This window comes from Equus caballus, chromosome 7 (assembly GCF_041296265.1).
Source record: "Equus caballus isolate H_3958 breed thoroughbred chromosome 7, TB-T2T, whole genome shotgun sequence".
Taxonomy (NCBI): domain Eukaryota; kingdom Metazoa; phylum Chordata; class Mammalia; order Perissodactyla; family Equidae; genus Equus; species Equus caballus.
The window spans coordinates 18,154,966-18,179,935 of record NC_091690.1 but is presented as its reverse complement, the minus strand read 5'-3'; the positions used below and the strand labels follow the sequence as shown (position 1 = coordinate 18,179,935).

Below are 24,970 nucleotides of genomic sequence, written 5' to 3'. Positions count from 1 at the left end.
ACCGCTTCTGTTCACTCTTAGATTCATATTTCAAAGTATTTCTGGAGAAGCGCCTCTATTTTTAGATGTCCTAATCTCTTCTATTTCTCTCAAACCTGAATTTGATGAGTCTTAGATGGCCACAATGAAAAGCTCATCATTTAAGATCTTTGTCGTCTGTGAGGGTAAATGGAAATGCTCTAGTGATTTATAAATTTTAAAAATTGATAAGTGGTATGAAGAATTTAACCTGGAGCAGAATGTATGATTTCAATAAAATAAAAATAATTAGACATGGTTCCTGCTTTGCAGAGTTTACCATCTAGCTAGGTGAGAAAGGTGTGTAAACAAAAAGTGCAGTAAAGAGTTAATTCTAGGTGGTATGATAAAGGTCTGTGTGGATAGAGTGAGGCTCGAGGGAAGGCATCATCAGGCAAGGGCAAATCATACAGGGAGTCCAGGACGTGGGAAAGTCTTCATACGCAAAGTGAGTCTTGAGTTGAGTCTTTAGTATGAAACTCTGTCTTTAAAAGGCTTAAAATCAAGAAGTTTACAGTCTCATTAGAGAATCCAAATTGAAAATATATGAAAAAATAGTGAATAATTTAGTATTAAATTGTGAGGGACTTACTAATAGGGCAAAAGGTTTTTAGAAAAGTAGACCAGGTGGTTTGGAGCAGGTACAATGGGCTTTATAACGGAAACAAAGTTTAGCCAAGTCTTAGAATGGGCAGAATACAGATGAAGTACAGTGGAGGAGGTGGGGGGGCACAAGGCAGGAAAAGAGCAAAGATGGGGATCACAAGGAAACCAACTGGAGTAGGTGTGGAGGGATAATGGGGTCAGATCAAGATGGCAGGCAGTTTGGGGCTTGGTGTACTAGATGATATTGATATCTCAAAGATTCCTGATCAGGGAAATCATATGCTGAAAGCAATATTTAAGGAAAACAGGTCTAGTTTTCATTTCAAAAAATGAACCTAAAAGAGCTCAGAGTGGAGGCTGGGAGGCCAGCACAGAGGCTGTTGCAATCCTCCAGGAGGGAGGCGTTGCAGGTCTGTGAAGGACCAACAGCACAGAAATGGGTAGGAAGAGACTGTCAGCCACTGCCTCTGGTGGTGAATTATTACATTTGTATTTCTCTTCATACTTTTTAGAATGCTTCGTTGTCACATATGTTCACCATACAGTGATCATCAACTTTATCTACTTTTCAACTTTATATACTTTATCAACATTTTCTGATCCATCAGAGAAGTCAAGTAGCTTTTCAAATGACACAGAGTTAGCAATGAGTGGAGCACGTCCCAGAACCCAGGTCTCTCAATCCAAATCAGTCTAATACAGGATTTCTCAACCTCTGCACTATTGACATTTTGGACCAGATAATTCTTTGTTGTAGGGGAGCTGGGCTGTACATTGTTGGATTTTCAGCAGCACCTCTGGCCTCTGCAGTAGATGCCAGTAGCACCCCTTCTCCCCAGTTGTGACAATGAGAAATGTGTGCCAAATGTCCCTGGGGGTGGCAAAATTGCTCTTGGTTGAGAACCACTGCTCTAATATAATGTGCAGTTTAATTTTTTAAAATCATTTTTGGTGAGGAAGATTGGCCCTGAGCTAATATCTGTGCCAATCTTCCTCTATTTTTGTACGTAGGATGCCACCACAGCATGGCTTGATGAGTTGTATGTAGGCCACACCCGGGATCCCAACCTACAAACCCAGGCTGCCAAAGTGGAGTACACTAATTTAACCACTACACCACCAGGCAGGCCCCACATGCAATTTAATTTTTATAAGAATAACATCTCCTCCTATGCTCTATCTGGGCAGATATTTTCCATTACTTTCACTTGTAAACCTCAGGCTAGTGCTGCTCAGACACTGAATCTTTGCAGGCCGATAAGAACCCAAGCAGCAGGTTCACTGCTTTCATGATCAATTAATTTTGGAAAGGATGGCTAAAATTCATTAGCAGTGAAATGTTCTCTACCCTGAAGCACCTTTTCAAAGTGTTTCCCCACCACACCCCAGTTCCACTGGAACTTTGGGGATGATTGGTTTGATACTCTAGTCCCAGAAATATTTTCCTACCACCTGAGACCCCACCCCAATCCCTGGGATCTTGCTGTCGAGGAATGTCCTTCTTGTCCACTGACCTCTTCTTTATTCCAAATCCCTTCCAAGTCAGTCCCACCCAACTCAACTCCATGCAACTCAGCCTGGTTTCTCTACCTTCTTTACTACATGACCTCTGAAACCCTTATTAACTTTACCACAATCTCCCACACGACTACAGATGTTCTTTAAGTGTTCGTTCTCCCTTTAACCGAAAACTGATTTTGCCCTCATGACTTGAATTTCCTCCTTGACCAGAGGTGGCAGCCCCTTCTTGTGTTGCTTTTTTCCCTTTGACCCTGGGGTCTCAGGACTCGAAAGTGTTAGCATTCTTTTTGGCCTCTGCATCCCCTTCCAAACCGCTTTTCTGACTGCCTTTCTTCAGTATCATCTTCTTTAAAAGTCATCCTCTGGACATTCCCATTATAGTTCCATCTCAGCACCTATAAACCAGAACACTTGCTTATAGAAAAGAAATTGGGGTCCAGTCCTCCTCAGTAGGAAAATCTTCCCTCTGAGTTCCGATTTGCAATAATAATACATGGAAAATAAATACAGAAAACACCCAAAGTTTGGGTAGAATAATGAGGAAAGCATGAATTGAAAGGAAAATAGGTTCTCTTTAACCACGAAAACCTTCAGAGGGCTGGCCTCATGTCCGAGTGGTTAAGTTCGTGCATCCTGCTTTGGTGGTCCAGGGTTTCACTGATTTGGATCCTTGGCACAGACCTAGCACAACTCATCAGGCCATGCTGAGACAGTGTCCCACATAGCACAGCCAGAAGGACCTACAACTAGAATATACAACTATGTACTGGGGGGCTTTGGGGAGAAGGAAGAGAAAAAAGAAAAGATTGGCAAGAGATGTTAGCTTAGGTGCAAATCAAAAAACTTTAGCCATTCCCTCAATTAAATGCAGCAAAACTAACTGCCTTCTTCCAAAAATTAGTCTAAAACAGACCAACTACCATCAGAACATCTTCATTTCTGCCCTCAACCACTAGATACATCTCACGTGTATATTTGCTTACGGATAATAGCCTTGTTATGCTTCCCCAATATCATTCCAGAATCCCAGCCATCTTTTCCCTTAAACCTCTGAAATCTGCACTTCCTCCTTCTACAAACAGCCTTTCTTTCCTTCAGGTCAATCTATAAGGAAGTCTTGCTCCTTATGATTATTAGGTGTTATTAGGAACTGCTCTCTCCACCCACTGGTGAAGATCATATTTGTTCCCACATTCAGTCATGTGGAGCAAACAGGCTATAAATCAGAAAGGAGTGGCTGTGACTTGCAAGTGTTTACAGCTCCTTTGACTTAATGCTGTTCTGCTGCACTAAACTTAAGCTTCACCTTTGGAGAACATTGAGTTAATAATGACATTATGTTTGACATACTGAGTTTATGTTTGGACTATTTCCAAGACTACTGGGGTTACAATTTTATCAACATGGACAATTTTTTTAAAAATTTTACTGAGATGAAATTCACACAACAGAAAATTAACCATCTGAAAGTGAACAATTCAGTAACACTTAGTACACACAATGTTGTACACCTACCACCCCTATCCAGTTCCAAAACAGTTTCAGCACCCCAAAGGAAACCATATCCATCGAGATAAGATTTTTACACCAACCTGGGAAATTATATATAATTTGCACAGTATTTGCACTAGACATTGGATTTCTATTTTCTCATCCTATTGGTACCTTATTATAACCCACTTTATGTTAAAGACAGTTTGAGTGAAGGCCAAGGACGACAGTGAGTTACATGGAAGAAAACCCTTTTAGCCCAGGAAACGTGCCTTTCTGAAAAATTGCTGAATAACATAGATCAACATAGAATACACTCTTCAAAAAGAGAGATGTAGGATGTGGGGGCAAATAACTGCTTAAAATGAACTTGGAGGAAATTAAACTAAAGAGACAAACTAGACTAGAAAGGTAAAGAACATTGCCTGCCACGTGGCAAGTGCTCAATAAATATTTGTTGAATGAATGAATGAGCAAAAAGCATCCTAATTGAATTAATGAAATAACCCAGAACAAATGGATGGATGCATACATTGGAAATGGATACAGGGTGCAAGGAGTAGTGTTTCAAGTGAGCAATTTGATAAACCATGAGGAGAAACACATTAAATGATTACTATGTCATTTCAGTTGGGCCAGCCTTAAAAACAAATAGGAAAGAGATATAAACAATTTGTCATTTATATTCAAATATTTATACTTCAGGCAAAGAGATAAAAGTTTCCATAGTTTTTGCTGTTTATCATATTTAAAGATTTGAAATTATGGGAACACTTTATACCTAGAGAAAACAGCTTTGAGGAAAAAATATTGACTGAATTCCAGTACGTAAGGTTTTTTAAAAGGGTCCAGAAGTGGAAGGGCATCTGTTATTATATAAATTGTTGTTTATAAGCTTGGATCGCTCCTCACATAGTCATAAATTTACATGACCATTTCTTAGTCAGTCTTGAGGATACTATTCCTAGTTTGTATATCTTTATATTTTAAGTGCATTTCTCCTCTGTGACTATTAATTTAAGTATGCCATTAATCTTTCAAAATTATTTACCTAGTAAATCCCTTGACTAGAAGAATGTCTAATATGATATGTACCTCATGTGATTATTGGTATTATAACAGAGTTAATTAAAGCACTGGCATATTTTCATCTACACAATAATTAGTTTAATAGGATTTATCAAGACCTAGAAGTTATTCTGTTCCAAGAGAATATTCATTTCTGCTCAATTATACTCAAGTTAGACATTCTAACTCAGGGACAACAAGCATGTGTGACATATTTTTACCTTCAGCAGGAATATGCTGTTAACTGCAGGAAGCCCCTCTACTGCACACAATACTTTCCCATCCACACGCTCAGCTAGAGGATTTAGCATGCTTCTTAATGCACGGCAACAACTTTCTGTGTTCTTTCAACTGCACATATTTAGAAGCTCATGTATCATTATCCTGTTTGAAGGCACTTGATAACATTGTACTTGCCATCCAACTTGTCACTTAACAGTTGTCTTAGCCTCTTCAGGCTGCTATAAAAAACTACTATAGACTGAACCACACATCTATGGACAGCTAATCTTCGACAAAGGAGCAGAGGGCCTACAATGGAGAAAAGAAAGTCTCTTCAACAAATGGTGCTGGGAAAACTGGACAGCCACATGCAAAAGATTGAAAATTGACCAGTCTTTTTCACCACACACCAAAATAAACTCAAAATGGATCAAAGACCTAAAGATTAGGCCTGAGACAATAAGTCTTTTGGAAGAGAATATAGGCAGTACACTCTTTGACATCAGTTTCAAAAGAATCTTTTCAGACACTGTAACTCCTCAGTTGAGGGAAACAATAGAAAGAATAAACAAATGGGACTTCATCAGACTAAAGAGCTTCTTCAAGGCAAGGGAAAACAGGATTGAAACAAAAAAACAGCTCACTAATTGGGAAAAAATATTTACAAGCCACTTATCTGACAAAGGGTTAATCTCCATAATATACAAAGAACTCACACTGCTTAACAACAAAAAAACAAACAACCCGATCAAAAAATGGGCAGAGGACATGAACAGACATTTCTCAAAAGAAGATATGAATATGGCCAATAGACACATGAAAAGATGTTCATCATCGCTAATCATCAGGGAAATGCAAATCAAAACTACACTAAGATATCACCTTACACCCGTTAGATTGGCAAAAACATCCAAAACCAAGAACGACAAATGTTGGAGAGGTTGTGGAGAAAAAGGAACCCTCATACACAGTTGGTGGGAATGCAAACTGGTACAGCCACTATGGAAAACAGTATGGAGATTTCTCAAAAAGTTAAAAATAGAAATACCCTATGACCCAGCCATCCCATTACTGGGTATCTATCCTAAGAACCTGATATCAGAAATCTCAAGAGTCCGTTGCACCCCTATGTTCATCACAGCATTATTTACAATAGCCAAGACGTGGAACCAGCCTACATGCCCAGAAACTGATGATTGGATAAAGAAGATGTGGTATATATATACAATGGAATACTACTCAGCCATAAAAAAAGACAAAATTGGCCCATTCACAACAACGTGGATGGACCTCAAGGGTATTATGTTAAGCGAAATAAGCCAGTCAGAGAAAGACGAACTCTATATGACTCCACTCGTAGGTGGAAATTAGTATATTGATAAGGAGATCTGATCGGTGGTTACCAGGGAAAAGGGGGGGTGGGGGGAGGGCACAGAGGGGGAAGTGGTGTACCCACAACATGACTAACAAAAATGTACAACTGAAATCTCACAAGGTTGTAATCTATCATAACATTAATAATAAAAAAAAAAACTTAAAAAAAAAAAACTACTATAGACTGGTTGGTTTATCAACAACAGAAATTTTTTTCTCACAGTTCTAGAGACTGAGAAGTCCAAGATCAAGATGTCAGCAGTGTCTGGTGAGGACTACTTCCTGTTCATAGACTGCTCTCTTCTTGCTGTGTCCTCACAGGTGGAAGAGCTTAGGGAGCTCTCTGGGGTCTCTTTCCCTGGGAGGCTAGTCCCATTCATGAGGGCTCTACTCTCATAACCTAGTCACCTCCCAAAGGCCCACCTCCTAACACTGTCACATTAGGGATTAGGTTTCAACGCATGAATTTTAGCGAGATAAAAACATTCACTTTATAGCAACAATAAACCTCTAACCATGTAAAACAATAAATATAACCAGGGAAAACAATCAGATGCCTCCACAAATGTGATGGTTAAATCCTGAAATTTGTGTGGTTCAGGTACTATTTGAAGCAGGCCCCAAAAATTAGAACAAAGAACTAGTTAAGGCAATGAAGGACCAAAAAGTACTTAGAATACATGCAAATTAAATTATGGAGATTAAGTTAGAGAGAACTTGATTAATTAGAGCCGCTTAAAGTCTTCCAATCAGTTGCTAGTTTGGTCCTGGTAATGAATTTAGAGACAAGAAATGAAATTATCTAATTCTATTTAATGGAAATTTGCCTGCTTAAATCACACTACAAGTTTTGAAGAACTACAATCTTGGTACTGTGCTCGCCACACTAAACAGAAAATTTCATCTAGTTCAAAATCCAGTTTTTTGAATCAAAAAGAGAAAAAATCCAAATATATTAATAAACTGTCTTCAAAATGCTCAGAGAAGAAAAAAACAGCAAACTTCCAGTTCAGTCTGAACCACCTTTTGATTTGACGTCAGTTTTATATTAATTAACAATAATGGTTCAGTTAGTCAGAGGTTGCAAAGAGGCTGTGGTGCACCAGCAGATGCGGAAATGAAAACATAGCTTTCAGTCTTGCTCATTTCCTTGTGAGTGGACGTTTCCTCCAAGTTTGGAAGAAGCTGAGATCAGTCTTCTATATTAGAATTTTCCTTCACTCTTTCTGCCCCACTTCCCCCCCCCCCCCCATCTCCATGCAATACAGCAGGGATGTTTAGTGGAGGGTCTTCTCTTCTCCCCTCCCTTGTACTTTCCAAGTTACCCAGATAGCAATATCCTGGACTCAAAGAGTAAAATCAGGTCCAACGGATTAGTACTATGGAAGCAATATAAGCCTTTGATTTTGAAGAAGAGAGTTCCTGAGAATTTTTAAAAATCTTCTACTGAGAGTCGGGATGGCATTCTCTCCCTCAGGCTGGCAGTGGTTACCCAAGTCTCGTTCCAGCCTCGTTGTGGGCACTTTCAGTGTCTTTACTGATGAGAAGATTCCAACAACAAACAAAAAAGATTTATTTTCAGGCGTCCCTTGATGTGTGCACAGGATTGACACTGAAAGGGCAGTGTCTTCAAAAAGAAAAAGCAACCACAATGGAAGGAGGCAGAATTGCCATAAGGAAGAATTTCCAAAGAATGAACACTGTAAAGTGCCAGAACAGGTTACTGAGGTATTATAAGAAACATCAGTAATCTCATTTTTGTAGAACACTTTAAAGTTCTGAAAGAACCTTTAAAACCATTTTTCGATCCTGCTAGATTGTGAAATCATCCTCTACAGGGGTCTTTCAGTAACAATATTAAAAGCTTCTATCAAAATATACACACTGTGGTCACAACTGGGTTATGAATATGTGTATACACAATTGTGATTATAACTATATATATCTATATATTATAATATATATATCCACACACTCAAATGGGCAAGAACTTTAGGATGATATTCAAATATGGAGAAAGAGCCCTTGAATTAGGATGACAGGATTATAAATACCTTTTTTCTCTTTTACTTCTTTGGTGTCATCATGCTATATTTTCAACTTAAAACAATTTTAGTCCTTATGTCACAAATGATGTGACATAAGTTCTGCCCACAAGTAGGATTTCCCCCAGCTTGGAGGCAGGGAAAGAAGAGATGGTATCTGGAAATCTTTTCTTAGCCTGGAAGCTGGCCAGGCGTGAGGAGGAAACAGAGCAGAATCCAACTGGCCACCTAGCTTGGGAGGACACTCTCTCATCTGGGTCTGTCTCTGTGTCTCTTTCTGTCACCCTCTGTCTCTCATATTATTTCATTAGAGCTTACTATGTGCTAAGCACTTCACATATTATATCACATTTAATTCCCCAAACTTATGAGGCAGGTACTATTATTACTCTCATTTCACAGATAAGGAGGCGATATAACCACCCATCTAGTAAACTGTGCAGCCAGAGTTGAACCAAGGACTCCTGATTCCCAGCTCATACCCTTAGAATAACATCTAAACCCCCTTGCCTTGGCCTAACTCCCTCATGTTATAAAGCCCATGCCTATCTCTGCAACCTCCTTTGTGTCCCTCTTCCCTGCATGCCCCCCACCCCATATTTACCCTAGTCCAGAGACATCAGCCCAGAGTATGTCAATCTCTCTCCCGCCTCAGTGTCTTCACACTTGCCTCTCTGCTTGGAAAGCCCTGCTCCTGGCTCTTACCAAGGTTGGATCTCTATCAACCTTCAGATCTCCACTTAACTGTCACTTCAGGGTGTCCTGACCACCACGTGTAAAGTAGTCCTCTCCTCTTCAAAGCTGCTCTCCATGACATCACCCTGCTGATTTTCTTCATAGCACTTATCACACTTGGTAAATCTTTTACTTATTTACTTACGTATTGTCTGTCTCTTCCCTCAGGAATGCAAACTCCATGAGGACAGAGAGCTTGTTTGTCTTTGTACCTCTGTGCTTTCAGCACCTGGAACAGGCCTTGACACACAGCTGGTTGAGCAAATACTAAGAGCCCTTAACCACAAAGCCACATTACCTGGGGCAGAGAACCCAACGGATTATTTCGTGCATGTAGATGATATAGGTTCAAAAGATTTTATAAATAGCACACGAGTCTATTTTCTACCCACATTTTATTCAAACTTAAGCCACTTTGAGTACATCTGTACATTTATTTTCCCAATTCTTCACATCTCGGGCTTCTTAGCCTTCAGGTTTTAGCTCAAACGGCACCTCACCAGAGCCTTCCCTGATCATGCTCGCTGGAGACATGCCACCCCTCCACCCCTCCCATCCACCACCCTGTTACTTTAGTTCACTTATCACACTCTAAATTTATGTTGATCTGTTTCCAGTTTTTCCTTCTGCTCATTAGAATGTAACATTCTTGAGGTCAGGAACATCTTTACCTTAACACTGTATATGCAGTGTCTAGAACATTTCCAACACATACTAGACATTCCATAAATATTTGTCGAGTGGATCAGTGTGCTGGCCACTTATGTGTATTCTCTTTTTAGTTCTAATAGTTTTTAATGGAATTCCTTGGGATTTTTTCGAAGTAGACAATCACTATCTATAGTCAATTTTTTCTTTTCTGAGTGTTACAGTCATTACATTTTATTGTATAGACTAGAACTACCAGAACACTATCACATAATACAGGTAAGAGAAGGTGTGTTTGATTTGTTTTCATTTAATTGACTCACCATTAATTACGTCATTGGTATTGTCTGGGACAGACATTCCTTACCACACCACAGAAACATGCTTCTAATCCTAAGAACTAGTTTTAAATTTAGTTTAACTTAATTTAGCTTAATTCTAACAAAAAGTCATCTTGAATTTTATCAAAGAACTTTTAATCATATGGTAGTCTGCCTTTGAACTCTTGATAAGTTAAACTATGTTAATATTAAAATATTCTTGCATTTCTGGAATAAACTCTACTTAGTCACTTAGCATATTTCTCTTTGAGTTACTGGCATTTTTCTTTGGATTTCTTCCTACCTCTATAGTCACAAAGGAAATTGTACTGTGTTTTTTGGTTTGTGTGTTTATTGACAGCTTTTTCAGGTGTTGCTGTCACGATAGCAACAGATTCATGTAATGCCCTGGGAAATGTTATACTTCTTTTGAGTTTTTGAACAGTCTCGGGTGCTTGTACAAATCTCAGAGTCCACTGCTTCCTTTCGTCATCTTTCAGGTGGAATGGGAACACTGAAAGCCCCTTATGATGAGGATGTAGGGTGAGGCAGAATTGAACGTTTAGGACTAGAAATGAATAATACGTGTGTATTGCTTAGTTCCTTGATATGGACAGGTTTTTTGGTTTTTGTCCGGTAGATTTTGAGATATAGACCTCATATATATTGAATTTTGACATGAAAGAACAGGAGGCCCTGGTCCCCTTGCCTCATATGAGTTTTGGGTTTCAGAACCATACTTATGCTCTCTCTCATATCAGGGCTCAGTGATTTGTTTAAACACTCTAGAATGAATCTTGCATAATATTTCTATTACTCAAAGAGGCATGATACTTTACTATCCTAGGGAACTCTATGCAGCCATGTAAAGGGACATTATAGAAGATGATTGAATATAATGGCATATATTATATACATGGAAAAGGGGAATACATAAGGATATAAATAAAAATGTAAAAAATAAAAATAGTTGTTGGATTGTAGATAATTGATACTTTTCCCCTCTTTTCCAGATTCTTACATTTTTATATAAAGAACATTATTAGAGGGAATAACCATTCCCTCACTTTTCTAATAGGGGATGTCTATGATAGGAGTAACTTTCCAGCCTCTCTGCCTGATCCTTACTTACTCCTTCTCAGGGTAGATGGAGGAGTAAATTATCTGATTGGAGGATAGTAAGGGTATGAAATTCCTTGATCCATGCTTTTTGATTGATCCATGCTTTTGGACTGATCCATTAGAAAGCTTGAAGCACTTGGTGGGCATTCTCCCTGCCAACTTCTTATCACCAATAAAATCTGCTCCTAAGACCAAAAGCTCCCTCTGGTGCTCTGCCCAGATTCGGAAGGGGTGGTACAAGTGAGCCCACTTGCCTGCAGAACTAAGCTACATTCTTGCATTAACTTACCAGTAATACAGCTGAGATTTTGATCTCCATCTGTTTGACTCCTATGTTTTATTTTTCAGTTTTCCCCAACCCCCAATAAATAGGTGGCACTTTTTTAGTCAAAGAAGATGTTAACTTTAAAATTGCAGGCTGTTCTGTGTGCAAATAACATTATTAACAGGTATGACTTATTGAGCATTGACCTTGTTAATTGCTTTATGTGCATCATCTCAGTGAATTTTTACAATAATCTTATAAGGTTGGCTCTATTATTATTCTTGTTCTTGTAGAAAAACAAACAAAAAACCTCTAATGTTCAGAGAGTTTAAGCTGCTGTTCTTCATGGAATCTTTATTCCATAATCGGGGATCCAGGACTGACGCCTCAGAGGGAACCAAAAAAGGAGTTTTCTATCTAGATTTGCAAAGCTATTCACTGAACAGTTAGAATAGTGGAAACTGAAATAAGCAACTGTGTGAACTCCTTGTGCAAACTCCCTGCTCAGAGCTTTACATCTCTTGTTTGCTGATAAAGGCCTGTTACCCACATATTACACTCAAGCTGACTTGTATTTGCTTGTTTAACTGAAAGCTATCACCCAAACTCACCCCACAGCCTGCTGTTGGAAGAGAAGATAGCTCTGTGAAAATACTATCCCCAATCTACAGAGATGATTTGCAATGACCTACTAGGGGCATAGGGGACCTTGGGTGACAAAAATTCAGACATTCAAGCAAGTATGTGATCAGCATTTCTCTTGACTGTGTGAACTATCAGGGAAGAAAAAAAGTAAGCCCTCTGCTGAGAATCTGGCCTGGAGAAATGGAGACTGGAGAAAACAGGAGACTATAGGAGATATCTAAAGATTATTTTTATCTATCCAGCTGTTACTATTAAAAACCAAATTGATGAGTATCTCTTTAGCTGGGAGGCTGGGCAGGAGGTTTCCATGGTTACCAGTTACTAAGGTTGAAAATGGATGCTTGGAGCTGACTGAATGGGCCCATAAAACAATACTTTGAGAATTATTTTTACTTTAAAAGCACTAAGTTTACAGCCCCACAGAAACTACTTGCATGGTTTCCAAGGCAACCCCCAATGTCTTGCAAATTTATCAATATAAAACCTCAATACTATAAAAATTTCTCAATCATATGCCCCATCGCATCACAGCTCAGGGCTGGAGCATGCCTTGGTGCTGGTGTCTGATGTGGTCATTGAAGGTTCTGAACTCAGCCTCTACTCTCTGTCTACCCTCTGCTCTGGCCATCTTACCCAGTCTCAGGGTTTTGACAGTCACCTTTAAGCAGATGACTTCCAAATCTACTTCATCCCTGTTTCAAGAATTTCCAGTCCCACATTTCTCACTTTTGCTGAGTATCTCCATGTGGATAAACTGCACGTGCCTCAAACTCCTCATGTCTAAAACTGAACTCCTGATCTTTTCACAAACCTAATGCTTCTCCTATCATTAAATAGCCTACTCTCTTTTCAGACACTTCTCTTGAAACCTTGCATCATCTTTTTAACTCCTATTCCTTAACCCTCTAATGAGTTACCAAGTCCAGCCAACATCTTTGGACTCCAACACTCTTTTCTATTCCCATTTCCACTGCCTTAGTTCAGGTCCTCTTTCCCCTTTCTCCTGCATCAGCATTACAACGCAATGGTGTCCTTGCCACCATCCTCACTCTTCTCTATCCTACCAAAGTAATCTTCCCAATGTTCAGTTTCAACTATATCATTGTCATCCTCAAAACCTGTATAGACTCCTCACTGCTTACAGAATGGAGTCCAGATTCCTTAGCATGGCATTCATAGAGGTCTCAGCCTTATTTACTCTTTTTGTCCTATGTGCTAGCCAAGTGTTTCTCAATCTCTTTTTCATTTTTGGTCCCCCTAAGAAGCCTTCTAAGCATTTTTTTCTTTTTTCTTTTTTTTGATGAGGAAGATTAGCCCTGAGCTAACGTCCACTGCCAATCCTCCTCTTTTTCCTGAGGAAGACTGGCCCTGAGCTAACATCTGTGCCCATCTTCCTCCACTTTTTATATGTGGGACACCTGCCACAGCGTGGCTTGATAAGCAGTGTGTAGATCCACACCTGGGATCCAAGCCTGTGAACCCTGGGCTGCCAAACTGGAGCATGCGAACTTAACCACTCTGCCACCTGGCTGGCCCCTAAGGATTTTTTTCTTAATCGCCCCTCTCATGAAATTTAATGCCACTGATATGCTATATATCTATTCTTGTACTATAACAGAATATATCTGTTCTTTACATTAAAAAAGTGAGATTTTTTTTACCCTCCAAGAACCAATTTTTGCTTCATTAGGAGCAATATTGTCCCTATTTAGAATGCATACCATAGCCCAAACAGATCACTGACCAGTCCTTGAATATGCCCCTGTATTTTCTAGCTTCCAAGTTTTTGCTCACTTTGGCCATTAGTCAGAGGAGTTGAGGGATTATGAGAGTCCTGGAGCATACTTCGGCTATTTGGCGCACTGTTTCCCATGCCCAGAGTAGACTCACGCCTCTCCTCCCACCACTCTCCATTTCTTCCTGTTGAAATCTGACTCTTCAGTGTTGCAACCCCAATACCTTGACCTCCTTCTGATGCACTCAGCTGGAACTAACTTTTTCTTTCTGTGCTCTAACAGAACTTTATTTCTACTTCTATTATGTTCTTCTTTGCTATGTAGTCATTCTTCTATTTGCATTATCTCCCCCACTGTATCATAAACTTTCTAAAGATCAGGAAAATCTTCTTCACAGTGTACAATGCCTTCCTATAGTAGGCATCAGTATTTGTTAGTTGAAATCAATTCACTGATACACCCGGAACAGGATTAAAGCCTACCAGGGCCCACCTGAAAAAGTCCCATATGTATGCTGAATACAGGAACACACAAATGAATAGGAAAAATGGGCATCATATACAAGACACACTCCTAAACCACCATCACGAACACAGAGACTATGTATAAAAGAGTTCTGTGTACAACATTGGTGAACTGAATGGGTTCCTGCTTTATAGAAATAACAGACAGACACCCACGGAAAGTTATTTGAATGGCTACCTGCCTAGACATGTCTTAAATAAAGATGATCAAGGTGAGTAGAGGACCCAGAGGCCAAAACGTAAATAGCCATTTTTGACATCATGTTTTTGTTACAGATACAAAATCTTTATTGGCTTTGTCTGTCACGAAAAGAGATGATACAAGTGGAAGTATATTTTAAATGTTCACAACCATCACCATTACATAAGAAGTGACCAAATTAAGGCTATGGGGCAGGAAAGTTGATCTGACAAAGCTATTTTTGTGTGAGAAGTGAAGCCAAAAGAAACAAACAACATGTTTTCCGAAAAAAGCTTGATAATTCTAAAAATGTATCTATAGTGTATAAGAATATATTTAGAAATTTCCTTCATATCTTGGAATAATACTTTCTAGGAAAAGCTATTTCTGTGGTTTCATAGGATTACATTTTGCTTTAGTCATAGGATTAGATGTTTGAAAGTGGCACTTGTATTACTTCCCTGCAACAGTTTATTAAGAAGATTATAAAATCTGATACAAAATTACAGACAGGTGCTTTGTACCATCCTTTGCTTCAGGGCTGTCTTCTCCCAAAACACCATAAACAGTTTTGCTTTTTTTTTTTTAAGTCTGAGAATGAATTTTGTGGGACCATGAGTTGGGGGCGTCTGAGGGATGGGAAGTTGGGCAAAGAATTCACTTCCAAGGATACAAGAAATTCAGCCCTTGGGCTTGGTCCGCCCACAGACGGCTGTGTAATGAGTTCAGCCCTTCCGGGTCTTTCAAATAGGGTGACCCATCAGCCAGTTCTGAAGCTCCTACCTGCAATTCTATTTCCCGTGGCCTCTTTCTTGAAAAGCAGGATTACCGTAGTCGTGAATCTCTTTCCTTTGCGCTCCTACTAGTCAAGCTCAAGTTCTGAGAGCAAACAGCAACAGCCAAAACAAACACTTTGGAGCCAACACTTAAACCTCAGCCTCACTTAGGTGCAGAATTATGTAGGATTGTTAGCTTAAGGCTGATAGGGAGCAGGGACGGGGGAAGGGGAGGGGACGAGAAAGGGCCCGCCCCTTTGCAATGGGATTGGTTCCCTCTTTCCCTTTAGCTGTTTATTTTGCATCTCGGTTGGATAGGTTGGGAGAAATATGTCATTAAGGTGTTGTCAAAATGAGCTGTGTAGGAGTGGGCTGTTTCCTAAGTTCGCGGTTTTAGATTTTCAAAGGGACGGACTTCTTATTGGCTATGGGATCAAGTTCCTGAAACTGGTCTTCTATAGTTTGAAAAATGTCACCGTAACAGGAGGCGCCAAGGAACTTAAGTGTAACTTACACACAGTAGAGAAAATGACTAAAGTTCCTCAGGGGTTTGATTTCAGTTTCTTAAATGACGAAGAAGCCAGGAAGATCCTTCAGGTGCTGGAAAGAAATGAAGAACTACAAAGGGCAGAGAAGGACAGGATCAGGTACAGAGCAAATTTTTCTTTTTTTCCCAGGGCGTCCGCGGCTTCCCCAGAGTCGGGGGGGAGGGGGGGCGCCAAGCCTTCGCGGGCACCTGTCGGCGGCCCCGGGACGCGCGGCATCCGCCCGGAGCGCAAGGCCAGGCAAGGGGAAATCTGCGCTGAGTTTCTCTCGTAAGGACTTTGGGGTGCCTGGTTGCTGCTCTTCTTACACCCGGCATCCCAGACGGGCTCGCCTGCGGGTTTCTGGTCCCGCAGGGTGGGGCGCGCCCCTACCCGCGCGGTGCTGGCGCGTTCTTTGGTGCGTTTCTCTCTGAGTGGGGCGCGCGCGGCTGCCCCGTCCCGAGCCGGGACACGTGGGCGGCGATCGGCTGCAGGGGGTCCAGGCTGGATTGGGGGCCGCGCAGGCACGCCACGCAGTGCTCAGGTGTCTCCGCCGCGGTGGTGGGTCGTGGGGTAGGGGGGCCAGTGAAATGGGGCGAGGGCGCTGCGTGGAGCGGAGTCCTGGCCCGCGCGCATCCAGGTGCTTACACAGGTCTCCCAGGTGGTCCACCCTCGCCCAACACACTCTCCTTCTGCCCCAGAGACCCCCTCTCCACCCCACGCCGACGGTCAGCGAGGCTCGGGAGAGCTGGCACCTCTCTGGGGGCGAAGTGGTCCGCACCCAAATGACTGGAGCTCGAGGAACTTGACAAATTGTATGGAGTGACCTGACCTGAGACTGGGCCACGCGGAGTGGCTAGAATGGGTGGGTCTCCTTGTGTGTGGTGCCGTGGGGTAGAAGTTGCTGCGGAATTTCACCCTTGACCTTACTATGCAATGTTGTAGGTGAGGGGTTGGTTACCAGGGAATGAAATTGAGGGATAATTGCCTGGGATGTAAAGTAACCAGTTTTTCTGCTGGGGACGTATGGGATACGTCTTGGAATGAATTAAAGGGACTTTCTTACCAGAGCTGGAATAGACCCATCCAAGGCCTTCTCCAGTTGACTGTGGATGAGAATTTAGGCCATCACTCTCAGACCAAAAAGTGTGGCATCGACTGGAATTTAGACACACGTTTTGTTTGTCAGCAAGTTCTTGGTGATGTGAGTTCTAGGTTTCTATCTCCTTCCAGATGTCCCACTGCCCACACCCACCTCCAGAAAAAACCTCCAAAGATACACTTCATATAGGGAAACCCTAGTTGGTCTTTGTAGAAGCAATTAGAATATACTGGGCCTGAAGCCCTGTCTTCACTTTTCTCCACTAGATATAGCTTTTGTGGGGAAAAATGAATATTTGAAGTTAGAGGATGTGTATTTCACATCATCATACTCTGCCTTTAGAAGAATAGGCTCCGTCATTTCCTCAGTGTGAGAGTATGCCCTCTGAGCACAGTGTGTCCGCACCCACCCACACATATGCACCTGCACTGTACATAAGCACAAACAACCTTAGGAAGGAGGACTTTAGAATTGCATGCAATTTGACTTCAACACATATTCCAAAAGGACTAAGAAACTGTGCTTGCTTTCGGTGTGTGTTCTTGGAAGTGTTTCATCTCTGGAGAGGATGCGGCTTCGAGAAGTGATTCTGTATATTTTGGGGAAATTGAGGGGAGAATTAGGAAATAACAAGAGGGAGGGAAACTTCCATTTAGGATGTTATCAATGTGGCTTCTCATGAACTAAGAGTCTTAGAAATAGTAATGTTATTTATTTTAATTTTCATTCAAGGAAATTTTGACTTTTTATGTTTGCCCTGATTCTTGCCTTCTTGTGTTTCCTCTATGGCAGCTCCTGGTGTCCCCATCAGGTGACTTTAGAGGGAACTGGAACTACATATAGGTGGCAAAGGCCGTTGGGTTAGGCCTTTGAAGGAAGGCTAACACACATTTTCTGATTTCACAGTGCTCATACCTAACTAGAGCATCAACAGAAAAAGCCATAGTGCTAAAACAAAATCAATACTATTAACCATTAAACTAACTGTTAAAGATAATTACCCCAACAGCTTAAAAAATGCCACCATTAAAATATAAAAATAATTTAAGGAAAGTAGACACTTGGGCCAAATGCTGAAGGCAATTACTTCCTGTACTTTCTTTTCCCCTGGTTAATTCTTGGATCCCACTATCAAATACCCACTACTGGATAGCAGTCTCCAAGAGATTGTTCTGCTCACCAGCTCACGTGCACCAGTTTTAGTGGCAGAATACTGGTGTGCAGAAAAGGCTTGAGGTAACATGTCAACTTGGCTGCCTCTTCTCATTTTCTTGATATGTATGATCATCATATTTTCCAAATGAAAAGTCAGGACACGTGACATGATTCAAGAGGATATGTGGGAGACAGTACAAAGGCCTGTCTGAAAGACTCTCAAAGGCCTTCTTACTATATTGAGAAACAGTCTCAAGATCTCTTGGCTAGAACAATAAGGGACCAAATGGGGAAGTTTGGAAAGTTTACTGGTTAGGGGATAACTGATGAGTTCAGTTACATCTATGATAGGCTTGAAGTGTCTACAAGGCAACTAAGAAGAAATATCATATAGTTAGAGATATAGAACTACAATGTCATGCGGAACCAGAGATGTATGCACATGGATGTTAAAGGCGTAAGAGTAGTTGAGCTCACCATGAAGGAGACAACAGCCCCACACATAGAAATGCTCCTGAACACACAGAACTTTCCTCTGATCTTCCCTCATTGTTAATCTCAAGATATCATATTGCATCTTTAAAAATAACAGAAAAAAAAATAGAAATAATAAAAATAACAGAAAAACCTGTTGGTGAGGGTTGGAGTGAAATGGATAGATTCAGCCTATTGTTAGTGGCATTGTAAGTTACAAACAATCCTTTTGGTGAACAATATGACATTACCTATAAAGATATGCCTTATCCTTGACCCAGTTGTCCAATTCTTGGCCATTTCTCATTGGTAGGAGATAGAGGTAGAGAAGATGGCCACACCAACATTTATTAAGTGCTTCCTTTTTGTATAATAATAGTAATTATTGTGATAATAATAACAGCTAACATGTATTAGTCCCTTACTGTCTACTAGGTACTTTACTAAACATGTTATATATATTTAATTAATCCCCCCACTCATTAAGTACACACTTTAATTTCCATTTCATAGAGAAGCAAACAACTTACAAAGGTTAAGTATCTTGTCCAAGCTAAGCAGCAGAGCTAGAATTCAAACCTGATCTATCTCAAAACTATTTTACCCATCAGCATTGAATAATCCTCACAACCATCCCTTGGGGTGAGTATTATTAATGACTTTGTACAGAAGGCAACCTGAAATTTAGCAAGGTTAAGGAACTTGCCCAAGGTCACACAGCTCATAAGTAGCAGAGCTAGAATGTGAACCCAAATCTCTCTGGCTCTAAAACCTGTATTCTTTCCACGGTACTATATTTTTCCCTGAGGAAATAATTTAGTAGAGGAAAAACAGGACATATATTCTCAGATATTTATTGCATTATTATGTATAATAGCAAAATACTGGGAAATTTCAAATCTAAATATCCAATAAGAGCACAGTCATTTCAAAGGACAATTATGAAGAGATAATTATGTCCCACTTAGTGTGATATCTTAGTTCTGTATTTCTGACTACCTTGGTTGTTGTATAGCCACCTCAAGCTTCTCATAGATGCAGCTGTGGAAAAATGCATATGAGGCATTGTTCTGTGAAAAAGCAGAACACAAAATAGTGCCTGTGTGATTATTGCAGTTTCTTCATGGTGTGGGTGCACACGCACAGCAACTAGAAGAAAACAGGCAAAAATCTATGCTTTTCTTGATGAATCTCGAGGGCCTGATACAGCTCCCAGCACTTTGTGAACATTCAGTAAATGTTTGGTGAAAGGCATGGGCCTGCCCTGACAAGTGGGAAGGCCCCTCTCCTGCCCTCAAGTCCAGCACTGCCAAGATGGATAGTCAGATCTGAGGGAAAGGATGCATGCTGGGCTGGGCGGGAATCCTGGGCATGTGCCATCTTCTGAGGCTCTAGGAAGGCAGATGAGGGGAAGAGTATAGGATTTCATGGCTTAAAGCAGAGGGACACCTCAGTCAGGCAAGGTACCTGCGTGTAATAGGCCCCTAGTGAATCCTTGATGAAGGAGTGAATGGCCTGCACTGGCTGGAGTCAGAGGCTCCTGCAGTCCCTCGCTTCTCTTCCACTTCTCACTCAGTTTATTTCACCTTCTTCTCATTCCCCAAATACCCTCTGCCCCAGCCAGACAGGATTTCTCCCTGGTCTGAACCCTGTACCGCACTATAATCTCTGTGTTGCATTTATCCTGTTCTGTCCTGGGAGTCTGGGGTCCGTGCTACAGAAATACTCTGAAAGTCAGTTAAAGAGGTGGAAATTACTGTTAAATTCCAATCTGACAGTTCTACTTCTTGTTGGATTGTGGAAAAGATTTTTCCTGAAAGTCTTCACTTGGGCATGACTTCTCAGGCCTCGCACAGTCTATGGTTCTAGCTACTGTGAAGAAAAATGGCTGAGGATTTGAATCACAATTTATTGGCAGGTGAAAATTTTCCCCATACCTCTCTCACACCTTGGAGGGAATATGGGTGTGTGTGTACAAATACACATGATATGTATATTTACATATATAATATATAAAATCTGAAAAGCGTCTTACTTTTTACAAGTCTTTGAAAAAAAACTGCCTACCTATCATCCTGCACCCCACCCTTCCATCCCCCTACCCCATCTCATAAATGTAAAATAGAAAGTACTGAGAGATACTATCAACTAGTCAGCTCACAGAAGAGATATCAATAAATCAAAAATGTTTATTTTTCCTGTTGCAGAAAACTTATAGAGTATAAGATGTTACAGTGCCTGGTGTAATCAAGTTGAAAAATGGCATGTCTAGATTTAGACTATCTTTGCTCAATGGCAAGATTGCAGCCCTGGAGGGTTTTCCAGAATTTAGTTGTTTCTGACTGATTTACACTGGTGTACTTGAGCTGGGCTCAGTCCTGAGAGGGACTGTATATATCAAAGTGGTGTGGTGGTTGGTAGCTGGTGGAAGCTGCAGCATCCTGCAGACATTAAAAGCCGGATACATAAGTCTGTGAAACTTGCCGGTGAAACTTGCCTCTGACTTTCAAGAAACATCAGATGCTTATTTTATTTTATTTTATTTTTTGGTGAGGAAGACTGGCCCTGAGCTAACATCTGTTGCCAATCTTCCTCTTTTTGTTCAAAGAAGATTGTCGCTGAGCTAACATCCGTGGCAATCTTCCTCTGTTTTGTATGTGGGATGCTGCCACAGCATGACCTAATGAGTGTGCGTAGGTCCGCACCCAGGATCCGAACCTGTGAACCCTGGGCCACCAAAGTGAAGCATGCAAACTTAACCATTATACCACCGGGCCAGCCCCTCAGGTGACTATTTATTGGGCATCTACTTTGTGCTAGACACTGTCTTGGCACTGAGGATACAGCACAGAATAAACACAGATTCTGCCCCAAATGGCTTTGGTCTATGAAAGTTTTTGGGTGGTGGTAAATCCTGTAAGATGATTTGTTCATATAAATGTAGCTTGCCCTCAGTAGCAGTATGTGGCCTGGGAAGGGACCATGAGAACTGCCTGGAAGTCACAGGAGTGCCCTATAGGCTTGAGTGCTGTGATGATGTAACCAGGTATGGGATTCACATCCTGGATCGCTGAGGTGTCTGCACTTTCCAGTAACATCCAGTTTAGTTAATTCCTTTAAACTGAGGGGAGATCTTTCTTTCAGACAGATTCTCCTGCCTAGTTAGTCCTGTGGATTGGTCTCCATGGGCAATACATGTGGAACGTCTAGAATATTATAGTTCCATACCCCAAGGTTGGGGAGCAGTGTCCTTTGAGGCTTTGTGATGTTATAACTCCTTCAGCTTTTAAAGTCTTTCATGTCTGTTTGTTTTTATCCTCATCCTAATCTGATAAAGCAACTATTTTTAATCTTTTTCAAAAGCTAATAACAATAACAACAATAATAATAGCCAATATTTGTTAAGCACGTGCTCTGTGCTTAACTCTTCATGTGATTATCTCATTTAATTCTGACAACAACCTGATGAGTAAGGGATATTTTTTACCTCCATTCTACGAGGAAGCTTAGCGAGGATAAGTAGCTTGAGTGAGATAATCCTGCCAGGAAGTATTGGATTTGTGACCTCCATCTGCACTCACTCACCGTGCAGCACTGCCTGCTCCAGTGAAGTACAGAGGAGCTGAAGCGATTACCCTCGCATCGGCCATCTAGCTTCTAACAGAACCAGCAGTGAGCTCTCTCCACTTTAAAACTCTTGCTATTTCCACTGACCATGAAAATAGAGAACATATAATTCTGGGTAGCCACTTGCTCAAGTAAAAGTTGGAGATGTTACTACTAAGGAAAAGGGCATTATGGATATTGGGGGACAAGTAGTAGTATTTGCCGTATATAGGAAAAATTTCAGGTATTCATTTATGTTTTAAAAAGTGTATATGCATTTTGTAAGGATTTACTCCAAACTGTGAAGATGGTTATCTCTTGGGCAGGACATTTAAAGGGACTCTAACCCTTTTACTTTATTTTATTTTTTACCATTATCAGAGACTATTAAAAAAAAGACTGTTTCTTTTGCTAATAAAGAAGTGCAAAGTATTTGTCTTATTAAACTTAATAAATGTTTTAAAAAATAATTTGCTTTAAAAAATATCTAAACATTTTCCTGCCCTTTTCTTTACAATGTTTTATACATTTTGTAATGTTAATGTATTCATGGGTAGGTTGGTTTCTGTCCATCACTCTTGAGTTCCTTGTGGTCAAGGATTGTCTCAGGAATGGAGAGCCCCGTACACCTAGTAGGTACTCAATTTCTAATTAAATGGGCTTTAACTTACTTCTGAGAAGGAACACAAAACAAGGGAAAGAAAGGTCTGGGGAAACCACATGAAAGACAAGAAGGTCAGGTTAAGGTTAGTCGGAAAATATTTTTCTTCCTGTTAGCACACTTGGGTCTTCAAACTGAGAACCAGCTGGTTAAGAGCCTTGCTCACGCAATTCAGGTCTTTTTTCTGCAGTTAGTTACTGCACAGGCTGTGATATTTGAGAGCTATAAGCTCACCTCACTCTCCTCAGGAATGTTTCCTTATTGGCATTGCCAATGGCCCTATTTAAAAGCTGTACTTAAAATATCAACTTGGCATACCACAGGAGCTGACTTCTTCATTCCACAGTGTGTTAGACTTTCTAATGATTTAAGAGGAAATTGGGGGCTGCAATGACCAAAGTCCCCACTTCCCAAAGGAAGGTTGCAATGTTTCATATTTATCTCAAGTTTGCCTTGTTTTCAACTTTAAAACAAGGTATTTAACAGCAGCTCAAGGAGGAAGGGGGCTGGCAGGGGAGAGTAACTTGGCAACCACTGCTCTGTTCTCCAGATCTCTTGATCTGTTCTCCAGGTTTCAAGAAGGGCCATGCTCCCTCTGAGGACTCGGGAAGGATCTGTTCCGAGCCTCTCTCCTAGCTTCTGGTAGATCCTTGGCTTGTGGCAGCATGACTCCCATCTTCCCATGGCATCCTCCCTGTGTGCGTGTCTGTCTTTGTGTCCAGATTTCCCCCTTTTTGTGAGGACACCAGTCATATTGCCTAAAAGCCCACCCTAATAACCTTATTTTAACGTGATTACCTCTATAAAGAGCCTATCTCCGATTACTTCTATGAAGACCTTATCTCCAAATAAGGTCATATTTTCAGGTACTGGGAGTTAGGACTCCAATGTATCTTTTTCTGAGGATGCAGTTTAACCCATAACAGTAAGGCTGGTTCAATGTTTTAAATAAATTACTATAAACCACTATATCAACAGTCTAAAGAAGAGAAACCTACAGTCATATCAATTGATGCATAAAAACCACTTGACAAAATTGAAAATGCATTTGCGATAAAAACTCTCAATAAGGAAGAAATAGAACCTGATAAAAGGCATCTACAAAAAAACTTATAGCTGACATCATAGCTAATATGGGGAACAAAGCAAGGATGCGCAATCTCACCACTCCTATTCAACATCGTACTTGAGGCCTTAGCAAGCATTAAGCAAGGTAAAGAAATAAAAGGCATACATATCAGAAAGGAGGAGATAGAACTGTTCCTATTTGCAGATGACGTGATTGTCTACAAAGAAACCCCCCCAAAAAATTACCAAAAAAAGAAATCCTAGAACTAATAAGCAAATTTAGTGAAGTGGTAGGACACAAGATTAATACACAAAAATCTACTGTGTTTCCATCTACTAGCAAAGAACAATTGGAAATCTAAATTTAAAACTTTTGTGGAAAAGCAAAGGAACTGAATAGACGAAATGATTTTGAAAAAGAATAATAAAATTAGAAGAATCATACTACTTGATTTTAAGACTTAGTATAAAGCCATAGTAATCAAGATAGCATAGTATTTGTGAAGGAAAAGACATGTAGATTAATGAAACAGAATAGAGTCCAGAAATAGACCCCCAAAATATAGCAAATTGATTTTTTTATGAACGTGCAAAGGCACTTCAATAAAGGGTAGTCTGTTCAACAAGTGGTGTTGGGGTGATTGTGCACAAGGCTAGGAACATTTTCGTCACCCCAAAATAAAGTCTGTTAAATAGTTGTTCTTCATACCTGCCTCCCTCCAGTTGCTAGTAACCACCAATCTGCCTTCCATCTCTATGGATTTATCTATTCTGGATATCTCGTATAAATGGAATCATACAAAATGTAACCTTTGTGTCTGCTTTACTTAGCATAATGTTTTTGAGGTCTCTCTACCTTGTAGCATGTATTTGTACTTTGTTCTTTTTTATGACTGAATAATATTCCATTGTATGTATGTACCACAATTTTTTATCCATTCTTATGTTGATGAACATTTGGGTTGTTTCCACCTGTGGCTGCTGTGAATAGTGCTGCTATGAACATTCATCTACAAGGGTTTGTTTGAGTCCCTGTTCTCACTTCTTTTGGGTATGTACCCAGGAGTGGAATTACTGTGACAT

General features: G+C 40.5%; 1 protein-coding gene across 5 annotated transcripts in view; it reads left to right on the top strand.

Moving 5' to 3' along the window:
- The first annotated feature begins 15,525 nt into the window (after positions 1–15,525).
- The window catches only part of EXPH5 (exophilin 5), a 70,294-nt gene continuing 60,849 nt past the window's right edge, over positions 15,526–24,970 (top strand). For 2 of the 5 annotated variants that reach the window (XM_005611553.4, XM_001916667.5), the window contains exon 1: positions 15,526–15,944. In XM_005611553.4, the coding sequence (XP_005611610.2) occupies positions 15,628–15,944 (317 nt within the window). In that variant the 5' untranslated portion in view covers positions 15,526–15,627. The remainder of the gene's footprint in view (positions 15,945–24,970) is intronic. The other 3 variants (XM_070273581.1, XM_023644752.2, XM_070273582.1) reach the window with 2 other exon arrangements.